The following is a 12,634-nucleotide window of genomic DNA, read 5'->3' as shown; positions in this document are numbered from 1 at the left end:
AAAAAAAAAAAAAGCTAAGTAGAGACACCTGATTAGAGGAAGAAAATAACTTCCAGTTAGAGTTAAACTACCAAAAAAACCTAGCCTTGCCAGGAGTCCCCTTTCAGAGCTGGAAGTTTAAAACACACATCAAAGATACGTCATGGAAATTTCAGCCCTACCAAAACTCTAATGCATCTTTCCAGTTAAAAATCATCTTCCCTCAACAAAATAAACCAAGGTTCAGTAAATCTTTTAAAATGTTTTTTCTCTCACAAAATAAGAAAACACATTTCAGCAGTAAAACAGAGCTCTATCAGAGTGATGACACAAACAGGCTACATTTTCACAGCTCTGTGGGTACAGTGGCATTTTACTCAACAGGAGATAGGGGTGTATAGGTAAAGAATATAAAAATACCTGTGTATCCTGCTAGAAATTTAAAGAAAAGTATAATAAACCCATAAAAGAAGCAAATCCACCAAGTTATTTACCTGTGAGTTCTTAATATGATTCTGACAATCATATACTTAGAAACATAGGTGATCTGGGTAATAAAGAGAACCTCAGTTAGAAGCTCAAACTTAATTTTAAGTGGAGCAAGCCATTGTTACCATCACACCTATAGTATTAGACATCCTTTACATAAAGTTATATGAAACTTAGAAGACCTGCCTCATAGGTAACATTTATAGCCTCACAGATTGTTCTGAATGTAATAGATGATAAATGCAAGCACACCACAAGCACGTATTAGTCTACCTGAAAAATGGCAAACACGTTTTTCATTATGCTCAYTGATTTTCTAGAAGAGAGGATAAACATAAAGTAGGTAAAGTAGGGCTGTGATCCAAAATAATTTAATAAAAAGTAGGCTGTATGCACAGAAAGCCAACGAAAAAAAAAGGTTACATATTTTCCTCCCCAGTGTTTGTTTCATCCTCCTGYTAGCAAAGGCCAGCACTGCCAGTTCATTAATAGCGGCTGTCCTCTTATTACATGTCTATATGACTCGTAGTACAAAGAGGCCTCAGTATCCAACTGGAACCTCTATGTGCTACAGCAATACAAATAAAAAAGAATAATAGTAATTAGAAAAGACAGGAATTCCAGAGGGACCTGACAGACTTTTAATTAGGGATTGGGGCTCCACAGTGGAATTCAGAGAGACAAGTGGAAGGTAATGCACAGAGCAGCAACAGTTTAAACCACTAAGAGGACAGGTTCTGATTAAGATTTAATCTCTCAGGGAATAGTTCTAGAAATTACAAATAGTTTACRAGGACATTTATGCGCTGTAACTATTAAGAAGAATACTTTATGCCATCAAGAGGAGATAGGGGATGATGCAGGATACAAATAGATGGAACCTAGCTAAATATTGCATCTGTTCTGATCCATTTAAATCTATGATTTAATCAACAATACCACATACATAAAAAGGGCGCTGCTGAGACAGTATCAAAAAAGTTTGACATTGGCTTTCTTAGAAAAAATTAAAAAGGCTACCATTATTTTTTTGGACAGGGAAAGCATACGAAAAAAATAGAGGAATGTATAAAATAGCGCATATATTTAAAGAAGAAAAAGGCAGTCCTTTGATTGTAATGAATAAATACCAGAAATGAATGAAAAGTAGAGGACTCACTTCTTCAACTACAAACATGAAAAAACTAGCTGTTTACTTATAATATATGATGAACAGGTTGACAAGATGAGTGAAAACTGAGAAGTTCATGAGGTTTTTGAAATATAAAATGGGATTTACCATGAAGGCAATGAGAAGAGACTGAATAATAGCAGGGCTACTATACATAAGTTTAAAAAAATCAATCAATCTAGAATGACATATGTTTGACATGGTTTATTGTACAAAAAGACTATCACAATTACAAGAAGGCACTGACTAATACAACAGGTAACTACAACCAGTAGATATGTGCAGCAGACACTTAAGCATGTTTTGTTCAAGAGTACAACTGCTTGATTMTGACCAGTTCAAAGACTCAGCCTTCAAGCAGGCATGCTGGGGGGAACATCCTGTAAAGAGGCAACCCTGCACTTTAAAGAGCTTTACAGAAAAATGACACCATAAAGGCACGTGCTGTAGGGACAGGGTGGACTAGTGTGCTGTCAATYTATCACAATGTTCCTGATCATTTCTCTTGTATACTGCTGATTCTGCCTGTAGTCTTTTACACTATATCTGTCTTACAACAGGAAACGTTTTTTTCCTCCAAGTTTTAAAACATCTTGTCCACACAACGTATTACTGTAATCTAATCAGCAAAAATACTATAAATGAATGTTATGGCAAAGCTATATAAATGGTCCTGTTTATCATATTCTGCACTACAGCAGCCACGTTTCAATTCCACAGCATCCCATCTCTCTGAAYGGCCAAAGCAGAATGGTATCAAGGGCAACAGATTTTCTGGTGAACACAGTGGTACGGACCATCACTTGGGTGAACACCTCTACCACAAATGCTGCAGACCGAGGATTATCACCAGAGTTCATGTTTAGGCTACGGATGAGATAAACACTCTCACCAGGAGAGGAAATCAGGAATTCTAACTCAGGCTGTGAAGAAGCAGGTGGTTCACCATCCAGAAACAACTGCAGCCTCCCTCGCTACCCCTTCCCCTAGCGGTATAAGCCTTCCGTCTGCTCTGTTACCTGTGCTTAGCAGTGCCCATCCCTTGGGACAGACACACTGATGCTGATCTCCTGCTCCATCTTCATTCCCACAGCACCTGCCCTCACAAATTTTATGAGGCAGGGATGTAAAAGAAAGAGAGAGATGAGACTGGTATCCTCTACAGCCATGGAGGACATAAAATGTGTTTCTCTGTGAAATTCAAAAGAGAATGAGACATGTAGAGGGACATTGATCATGTCTACCGCTAGGCATCTATCCTAGGTGCAGAGCTCCCTGCATGATCAATGAACACAGACACGCTCAAATGACCRTATATGGAGTCCTAAGCTCTTACCAAAGATAGTACAGCAATAAGAACAGAAGTTGCAGCTACCTTTTGAAGGACTGTATCTTTCATGTCAGGAGGAGCATTCTGCCCTTGAACCCAAACACTTCATGTGTTGTGTATCTTGCTGATGACATTAGCARTATTCTATATTTTAACTAAAATCATAGCTCAGGATTCTTAGTAAGATGCAGTTTTGTTTTAAATTTAAGCATATACAGAGAGCATCAGATCTTACAATGATACTATCTCTATGGTACTGTCACTCTTTAGTACTGACTTTTCCCAGCCTATAAAAACTACTACCCAAAACTTTTCAATAGTAACACATACAAAAATTATTGTGTACTACACACCTATATTTTGACATGAGAAAACTGTGAAAACCCAGCATCAGGCACAGACAGTGGAGAAGATAAGAGCTAGATCCAGGAAGAGACTTAAGCTCGTAGAAGTCTGGCACTAGACTGCCTGAATTTTACACTTCCAATGTTCATAAAAGAATCTGTCTAGGTGCCATGGCTCTCTGTAGAACACAAGGGGAAGATAAGTGCCTTAAAACAAGACATAAAATTCTCACATGCCAAGAAGGGTAGCCCTTGCTTRAAGCTAACAAGAGTTAACACAGAAAAAGGCAAGAGTAGAGGTTCTTCTGTGTTCTTGACATTACACTGGACTTTAACAGAGCAAGTCTCCATATTGCCCCAAACCCCAGTCATGTCCTAGACTTAGGAGTGCCCTTTGACTGTTCTCTCAAAGAACTCAACAGAGTAACCCCTCTAAGAAGTGGCAGACACCCAGTTTTTACAAAATTGCTCAGCATAGGGATTTCCAAGCCTCCTGTCCATCAGTGATGGCAGCAGCTCTGTATGGATCTATAGATCCCACTGCCTCACTCCATAGCCTTAAGTGAGTTAAGGCCACACATCTGAATCTCTTCTGTTGTATATCCTGTATCACCCCCCCAGTCACTATGCCCCATCCTTTCATCTGCCCACCACCTTCACAGCCAGCAATTCCAACTCCAAATTCCAATCCATCATTTAGCTCTGCTCTTCTACCGATAACCTCATCTCACCCATCATGAACCCAGCACCCTTCCTTTACTTGCTGACCGGGCCACACCATCTCATCAGCCATATCTCCCCACTACTTTGACTTCCACCCTGTTACAGCACCTGGAACCAGAGGCACTTTGGCTCACTAGAAATTTCTCTAATGCTTTTAAATTTTCTGTTTATGACCAGAAAAGCCCACCTGACTGATTTAGGCATCATGACGAGCAATCTGTATTCAAATACACTGATGCTCTGCTTTAGCTGCTTCAGTCCTGTCTTAGAAATAGCCCTCAGAAACTAAGTTAAGCTAATACTGCTAAGTTTGGGAAGGAAACTTACAGTTAATATTTCAACTAGCTCTGTAACAGCATTGATAAATTGGTTCTTTGAGTCTTATACAAAAATTCAAACCATTTTTTTCTTTATTCTCCCCTGTAAAAATGATACTGTAAGACTGATACAACTGTTTGAACTCATCCTTTCAGATCTGCACATGTATTAAACAATGTTCATGAAAACATTATGTACTTTGCACTGAAAGTGATGTACTTTCGCTACTTCCCTTGGACCCTGATCAAATTCCCATCAAAGTTTCTAAACTGACTTGCAGGAGTTGCTATTTGATCAAGCCCAAAGATACAAACCCAGTAAATTAGGGGTGTCGTGACACTCTAGATAATATTTTTGTTTTCATTAGTTTCCATTATATTTTTGTATTTCACACAAAAACTGCATTAAGAAAATGTATGAAATTATATTAAGAGAATGCCAAGCACTTAAAATTCAGCAAATGCAAGATGGAAGGTTGCCTTTGCAACCATAATCATGATCTTTTTGTAGGTCCATCCTGTGAACTGAACAAGGCAGGAGTCCTATTGAAATACTATCATGTAAGTACGCATATTTATTCTATTTCACATATACATATAGGAAGGTCAAGTTACACTTGCCTGAGCAACCTTTTTTCTAGCATTTCCTATATTCTGAAAGCTTATATTCCTAAATCTCATGTTTTGGCTTACTTGCTTGCTATTTTAAAGARAAAGATGAAATCATTTAATGTGCCACTATCACAAACTCCATGAGATATTATCAGAATCACATTGCTGAGACTGCTGAATTGCTACTCCAGATGTGAGATTCAGGCAGTGGTTGCAGAGCACCTCTCTAAACAGGTATTTGGGGAAACCCATTTCCTGGCATTCCTCTGTGAAGGGAGCTTGGTGGGTAGGGATTTTGCACCCCTTCCCATGCAACCCTACAGTGTTTCCTGCACAATGCATAGTGTCACTGTGTTGATGTAGCATGAGCCTGGGCTCCAGGAGTCCAATCATTCAGGGTTTGTTTACACTGGAAGAGCTCTGCTGCTAAAGCTATGCTGGCACAGCTCCTCAGTGTGGATGTAACATATGCCAGAGAGGGAATTCCTCTGCCAGTCTAACTGTACCACTTCCCAAATGACATTAACATAGCCAACAAAAGCACGTTTCTGTCAGCACAGCTGCATCAGTGAGGAGGGGTGCTGGCCGAGGGAGGGATGGTGATTTTACTATTTTTTYCCTTTAAGTGTGTGAACATATCACATTAGATTACCACAACACTACAGTGGAGAYTGTATTATGGGCAAGATGCCAAGATTTTCCTACAGAACTTGCAGAGGAGGAAAACAGAGACTTCGTACATTAGATCTGAACTGAGCTTCACAGGATAAGAGGGGTCTCTGCCCACCAAATATCCAAGGTCTGCAGTGAGGAACAGAGCTACGAGAACTTCTCACAAAAGCAGCCAACCACCTCACTTCGACTTTGCCRTGACATTCTGGGGCAATCATTGCAAATGCTTTATACTAAGAGATATGGGGAGAATCTTGCATTGCTCCACTGAGCAAAATGATGAAGAGTTCAGGAGTGTCACACTGGCTAAGGATCAGGGAGTAAAGCTCAGTCAGCCAAGCTAAAGTCCAGCCAGCGTGCAAGACYTGACGCGGTTTCCATCTTGCCAACTATAGTATTTTTGCAAGCCCTGTGGTATTTGCTATTTTTTAAGGCTTCTTCTCTTCAAATCACAGGCATTGGGTAAAAATAAACTAAAACTGTAACTTAAGAAATATATGTATTGGATTCCCTTCAGAGGTTCAAAGCCACATTTTAAATACATGTACACATATACATATATATATAAATGCACACATTTATGTAGATATATAATTTGTTCACTTCAATTTTAAAGCCARATTTACAGTTTTTCTAAGGCTTGAATTACAACCTTAAGCATTTCCAATTGAATAATGTGGTGTGCTCCACCGCTAGCATGTTTTGGTAACCAGAGGGAGACCGCTGATGCCAACCTCGAAGCTCTTGCCTTTCCACACACAGATGCAGTGTGCTGAGGATGGTCTGGGTTAACAGCAGGGCTGCTGGAGGCCTAAGGAATTCCTTCTCTGCTGTCCCAATTACACACTGATGCAAGAAGAACATATCTAGCAACTGTGGAAAAGGCATTAAAGAGCGTGAGACCAACAAAACTACATTTTCTTTCTGTATTTTTCTCACAAAAACAGTTTCATCATCAATAACAGTACTGATTTCCCCCTTCTCTCTGGGTCCGGCATATCCTTATTTAACTCAGTGTAGACCCTTCTGCATCCTAATTTTCAAGGAAGAACAGACACCAAACCCAGGTACAAGTCCTCTGCTTCCTTGGCATACTCTGTTTCTCTGGGTAAATCAGTCATCCAGAATTATGAAACCAGTGAATAAATGGAAGAGGCAACACTACTTTCCTTCTGTGTATCTGCTGCACTCCTGTACTCACAAAGTGAAAGGATTAATGTGCTAAGTTACAACTCCTTAACAGACCCAATGATCCCTTGAAGCAGCCAACAATAACACTGATGAGAATAARATCTAATCTAGGAAAATACATGCTAAACAATTTTTCTCTGGCTAGTTTTCCAAGAGTGCTCTGCTAGCCCTCCAGGTACTTCCACCAGGYGTGTCAGGATGCACACGCACCAGGGCTCACTGAGTAGCCACAGCAGGCATAGCTGCCCAGCATGGATTACTCTTCCCAGAAGCACAAATAATCTCTTTGGGAGCCTGTATGCAAGGACTATTGCCGGGGGGGGGGGGAGAGCATATGGACATAAAAATGCAGATTTTGCTTCCTGTCTCCCAGGTCTAGTCCAATGACAATCTTTTGCTACTGCTGCAATACTGGTTTCTGCAATACCTCTTCCCTATGGATTTCGATGAGCAAAGGCAGGACAGTCTTTTGATTCAGCCAGGCATACCCCAGCAGCCTCGCCAGGGTCACAGGGGCAAAGCCATCCTGCCAGAAGCACTTCCCAAATTCAGACTGCTCACATGCCACCCGCCCCAGCAATGCCTTCTCACGAGTGACTGCGGTACCAGTAGTGGGATGCTCACCACGGTTTCTGAATTCTTGRCAGTCAGCTCACAGCTGATGTTGCACTCTCTGTGAAGGTAATAGGTAATAAAAACAACTGCTTGTTATTATTTCTAAGTCCCAAATACCTTCCTTTCCTTCTTTCTCTGCAAAGCTGGAAACACCACATTCAGGTCACATCCTCATCAACAGGACCAGAAACATTTTGTCCTGATATGTCAATGTGAAATCAGGGACAAGTGAAYATAATTTGTTGAGCTTTGTCAACACAACAAATGTTCATACCTATTGAGAGTACAAAGCTAGTGGGATAGCTGCCATACCTAACAGGAGGAATATGAGTCTTTTTACGTGTTTGTGCTCATTTAGAGCAACTCATTTGCCTTGAGTCATGAACAGCTAATTTCTCCCTAAATTAAAATTCAGAGTRTCTCTTTTGGCCAAAGACTTCAGACATTTAAAAGAGGAGAATGACATTAATATATTAGGTATTTTTTTAAAACATACTAATCTTTTCTCCCATCAATCCTGATGCTATATTTTTAACTGGCTAAATTAACATCAACTTTGCTGCCCAACCTCCAGTCAGAGAACAGTTTTGTTAAAACTGTGTATTCCCCCCTGAGTCTTAGCCAGCAAGAGAGTTTTATTTATCTTCCTTAGGCCAGACTCACTCCGCTCCTCTCACACATTCGTGATGCAGGAACAGTCAAAGGAAACGGCTGTGTTTTGGATCAGCCTCCCACATGTAGTAGAGTAGCTTCTGGATTGYTTAATCTTACACTCAGCGCAACAGTTGACGATGGTCTGTTCTGCAGAGGACAACCCCGGCATGCTACGCTCCAGCCGCCCATCCAGCACAATTCCTCATCAGAGGGCTTCAAAGAGCAAAACCAGCCACTCTCACCCCCTGTAGCACCTCTTTCCCCAGCAGGACAGGGACCACATGGTGCCAAATCGCTGGGCAGAGGCTGGATTCCTTCCCTTCCCCCAGCACCTTTTCCTTAACATGACTCTTAACTGAATAAAGCTGTCCTCCAAATAGTGCTTTTTGTTGCAGAAATGAAAGTGCAACAGAACAGAACTTAATAGAGTGCAAAGTCTAATACGACAAGGAAAAATCCCGCTCTAGTTTTAATATCTATTTACAAYGCCAAAAGTGGGTCAAACTGGTCTGTGATGGAAAAATTTATTTGGAAAATGATCTCTGCAATGAAAAGCATCTAAGAAGTGAACAACTGCACTGCAATGCTTGCACAGTGATCCTCTCCCTTACCATCAAAGTAAATCAATTTCATAGTGGAGGGTTGAAATGCTGGAATTTGAAATCAGAGCCTTCCATTCAAGCAACTTGCAGTGCAGTTCTCTGTCCTATAAAACAGATCCCCGACGAATGCATTTCAGTACTCTCTGCGCTTTAAAAATCTCTGTGCTTTAAAATACTGACTTTTTTTTTCAGTTTTGATTGGGGGGCTAAAGAGGGGGGTTGTTTTGATTTTTTTTTCTTTTTACTGATTGTTCTTCGTTTCCTTCCCATRTTCAGGATAAAGTTATCCAGCAGTGCTATCACACTACCGAACCCAACTATTTTGTTTTACTGTGTTATATTCTCTCTTGAAACGCAAAGGAATCATAATGATACCAAAGGGAAGCCAAAAAAATGAGAGAAAAATCTGTACTAATATTACTTTCCAAATTATTTTCATTCACCGTTCTTGGAATCTGGCGAATTTAACACCTGTGTTTTGTTGTTGTTCAAGATGTATCACGAATTTAATATAAACAGATTTAGTCAAAATTTCCTAACAAGTTGCATGTTAYTCTGCACAAAAATGGTGTACAAATATACAGCAAACTAAAGGAAGAACATGCTAACCAGCCTTGAAATCCACTTTTTTATCTACTTAAGGAAAATCTGTTTTTTGACCTTCAAGTGCTTTATTCCTTTTATGGTCACACAACCTCTATTTATTAAAATTCTTTTACTAATTACTTTCAGGGTGCCCAGAGGCTTTAGAAGGACAAAATGCCAAAAAATGTATTACTGCATTACTGTACATACAGAATCCTCTTTCAAAACAGTTTTAAAAAAGAAAGAAATTTATTGCATTTTCTAAGAAGCATCTTTGAAGAAACCTTAATAACCTTTCTTTCTTCTTTATAATTTGTATTATTTATGTCCTATTCGGTTTTAGTTGCTACAGTGTATTTACAGGAAAATCAGCTGTGTTAGTCTTCAAAGAGTTAGTCTGCTCACATCAGATATTTATAGAAAGTTATGATCTTAAATAATTTTGAGAACTGAAGCAGCCTCAATTTGTGGACTCAACTTTGCATCCTGAAAACCTACAGTTCAAACTGGACACTTTTGAAGTCAGTCGCACTTAGAGTTCAAAAATGTCCAGTACAAAYTGTAGGCTTTCAGGATGAATAAAGAATAAAGGGCTTATACTTAAAATACATCCAGTACAAAAAAAATACTACATAAATGGAAAGTAGTAGCAAAAACGGCATTGAAAAATAACAGAAATACAAGGAGGGATGTAAGTGTTATCCATTTTTATTAGCCAACCCCCCCCCAAAAAAAAAGAAAGTATTATAGAGAGCAGCTGTCTTTTCTGTCTTTCAGTCTCCCACCTATCAYTATGCGTACATGTTCTGGATCTACAGAAAGATAATCTTCACAAAGTTTGAGCAGAAAATGAGTTCACRAGTCCCTTGGAGGTGTCTGAGAATTAGAAAAGGCAGCGTGAAAGGCGCACTAAAATACAATTCTCCTCACAGATATAAGCAAACCCCCTAAATTTAACTAAACCAGAGCCTGAGGGGAACAGGACCATGGACTAATGCAGGTTGGCTGGGGCCGTGGGCAGGCCCTGGGTGCAACACCCTGCCCCAAGCAGCGCTAGCTCCGGGAGCTCAGAGGCCACAAAGCCCCAGCTTTCATCTCACCACCCACTGAAGCAAGCCACCTTCCCACCTCAGCTGCCATCCCAGCCCACATGCAAACCCTCCTCTCTGCACCACAAGGTCCATTAAGGCACGGACGGCCAGACCCCAGTAAGCCTCCAGCACAGACCCACCGACAGCTCCTGGCACACCACACTGGGAGCAGGATAGGCTGGGGGAAGCTGTGCCCCTGCACAAACCCTCCTCTGGCTCGTGTCATAAAGAGATCCCTACCTGAACATCAAAGACGTTAGTTACTCTGATAGTAAAAAAAAAAAAAAATGAAATTTTCATTAAMAAACTCATTTACATTAAGAAAGCCATGCCTAGTTATACTCCACTCAGAAATGTATATCAAGTTGGCAAACACTACTCAAACACTATTCTATTCGCTTACTTCCATCATGCTCTCTTTAATTACTTTGTCATACAGAATAGCCTGCTTCCCAAGTTGAGTTCGGGGTCCCATTTTACTAGGCTTGACATCCACATGCAGGGAAACACTTTTTCTGCCCCAAAGACTGGAGTCCAAAGCACTTCAAGAAGCTGCACACAGAGGACTAATAAGATATGGTGCTGAGACTCGGTTTTGTTAAGACTTGGTGCTAACCAGACAAGAGTGAGCCTAGGGAAAGGAAGCCCCGAGGGACCTGGCCTTTGCAGCTGGGGAYGCCTGCTCAGGTAGCTGAGATGACTCAGGTGGCTCCAGCCCACAGCCGCACATCCTCCCTGCTGCCAGATATGTCACCTCGGGCAGTTGAAAAGGACATTTACTCACTTCAGAGCTGCAGTTTGCAGGGTACTGAATGAAACAGCATTTTGCACCTGCCCCACCAGAGCTGTGAGCGTCCCAGGAGCAGATACGTGCCTCCCCCAGCTCTGTTACACAAACTGCAATTCCTGCGCAGAGCAGCAAACAGCAGTGGCTTTGGGTGGCCCAGCTGGCTCCACCTGTCACCCTGCAGGAGCTCGAGTCACCCACACTCCCCCTCTGCAGCCGATATGCCGTGTTTGCTCCTACCGCTTGGATCCATCAACACCACTGTGGGCTCCCCAGTGGTTTCTCAAGTCCCATATAATCTCTGAGTTAGCTTGCAAATTTTTGGGGGCAGGAACAGCCTACTCAATGCAGGACAGTGAGATCTCCATCCCAGACCAAGATCTCTGGGCTACARTACAACACAAAACAACCACCACTTCAGGACAGAGCAAATTCAAGAACTGAACTGAGATAGCCAAAGCCAGGGCTGCGTCCAATGCCCTAGTTAGCTCAACGTACTGGTTTTCAACTTTGTGGGTCAGTGGGCTACTTTAAAAAGAGCCACCAAACATAACAAAAACCCACTGTCAGCAGGCTTAAATGCCTGTAGTGGCAAGGTCTGCAAACTGAGAAAGTTGAAAAATACRGTATTATTTTCAGGCAAGGAATTTTCCCATCAACATACCAGATGACCTTCGTTCATCTTCTCCTCACTACCTTGTATGGTTCAAAAGGAAAGTTTTGCCAATATACACAGTTCAAGTGTATATATTACGGAAAAAAAAAATAAYTGGGATGTACATTACATGGTTGAACGCTTCCTCCAGCGGGCAGGACGAAAGCTGGGACGCTGAGCCCCGGTGAGACAATTGCATCATTCCCAATGCTGAGGCACAGTATCAAAAAAGTCAAAATTCTCTATATCGGAACTACAGAAAAAGAATTATCTACGTATATATAATACATGAAATGTACCTGATACACTATAGTTTTTCAAACACAACACAGAATAGAACTGCTGGAGGAGGGTGTTTTTTTTTTTTTCCAAATCTGAAAAGGACGAGTTTTTCCTGCTACAAAGCACTAAAGGACCTAAATAATTCTGAAACAGCCTGCATGCAAACTAAGCTGGGTATCATAAAATATCCCTCCAGCATCGAAAGGGACGAGCGGAACCGCATCCCAAGCGCGGCGAGACGCTGACTGTTCCAGCAGTTGGCGGAGACAAGTTTCCAGCCGGCTTTACAGCACCGGCAGGAAAAAAAGAAAGAAAGAAAAAATCCAATCTCRAAAATACACATTCAAATTCAGGAGCGAGGGCTTCATAATAAAGAGTGAAGCTTGGCGGGGATTTTCGGAGGGTTTTTTTGTCGTTCCCCCCCCCACACACACACACCGCGTGAAACACTTGAAAATCCTGTGGCTGGGGAGGGAGGGAGCCCTTTTTCGGGGAGGCTGTTCGCACCCCCAAGCTGCCCGGGCCCCGCGCCGCC

The 12,634-nt window shown here is 41.4% G+C and overlaps 1 protein-coding gene across 1 annotated transcript in view; it reads right to left on the bottom strand.

The window, feature by feature from the left end:
- ARHGEF7 (Rho guanine nucleotide exchange factor 7) overlaps positions 1 to 10,850 on the bottom strand; it is a 128,294-nt gene extending 117,444 nt beyond the window's left edge. Inside the window, exon 1 of the mRNA XM_085318143.1 lies at positions 10,779 to 10,850. Coding sequence (XP_085174269.1) covers positions 10,779 to 10,850 — 72 coding nt within the window. The remainder of the gene's footprint in view (positions 1 to 10,778) is intronic.
- Positions 10,851 to 12,634: the final 1,784 nt, after the last annotated feature.

The sequence above is a fragment of the Rhea americana genome, unplaced genomic scaffold, assembly GCF_003343005.1.
Source record: "Rhea americana isolate MKP2758 unplaced genomic scaffold, rheAme1 scaffold_52, whole genome shotgun sequence".
Classification (NCBI taxonomy): domain Eukaryota; kingdom Metazoa; phylum Chordata; class Aves; order Rheiformes; family Rheidae; genus Rhea; species Rhea americana.
Note: the sequence above shows the minus strand (reverse complement) of the source record. Positions and strands in the feature narration are given on the sequence as shown.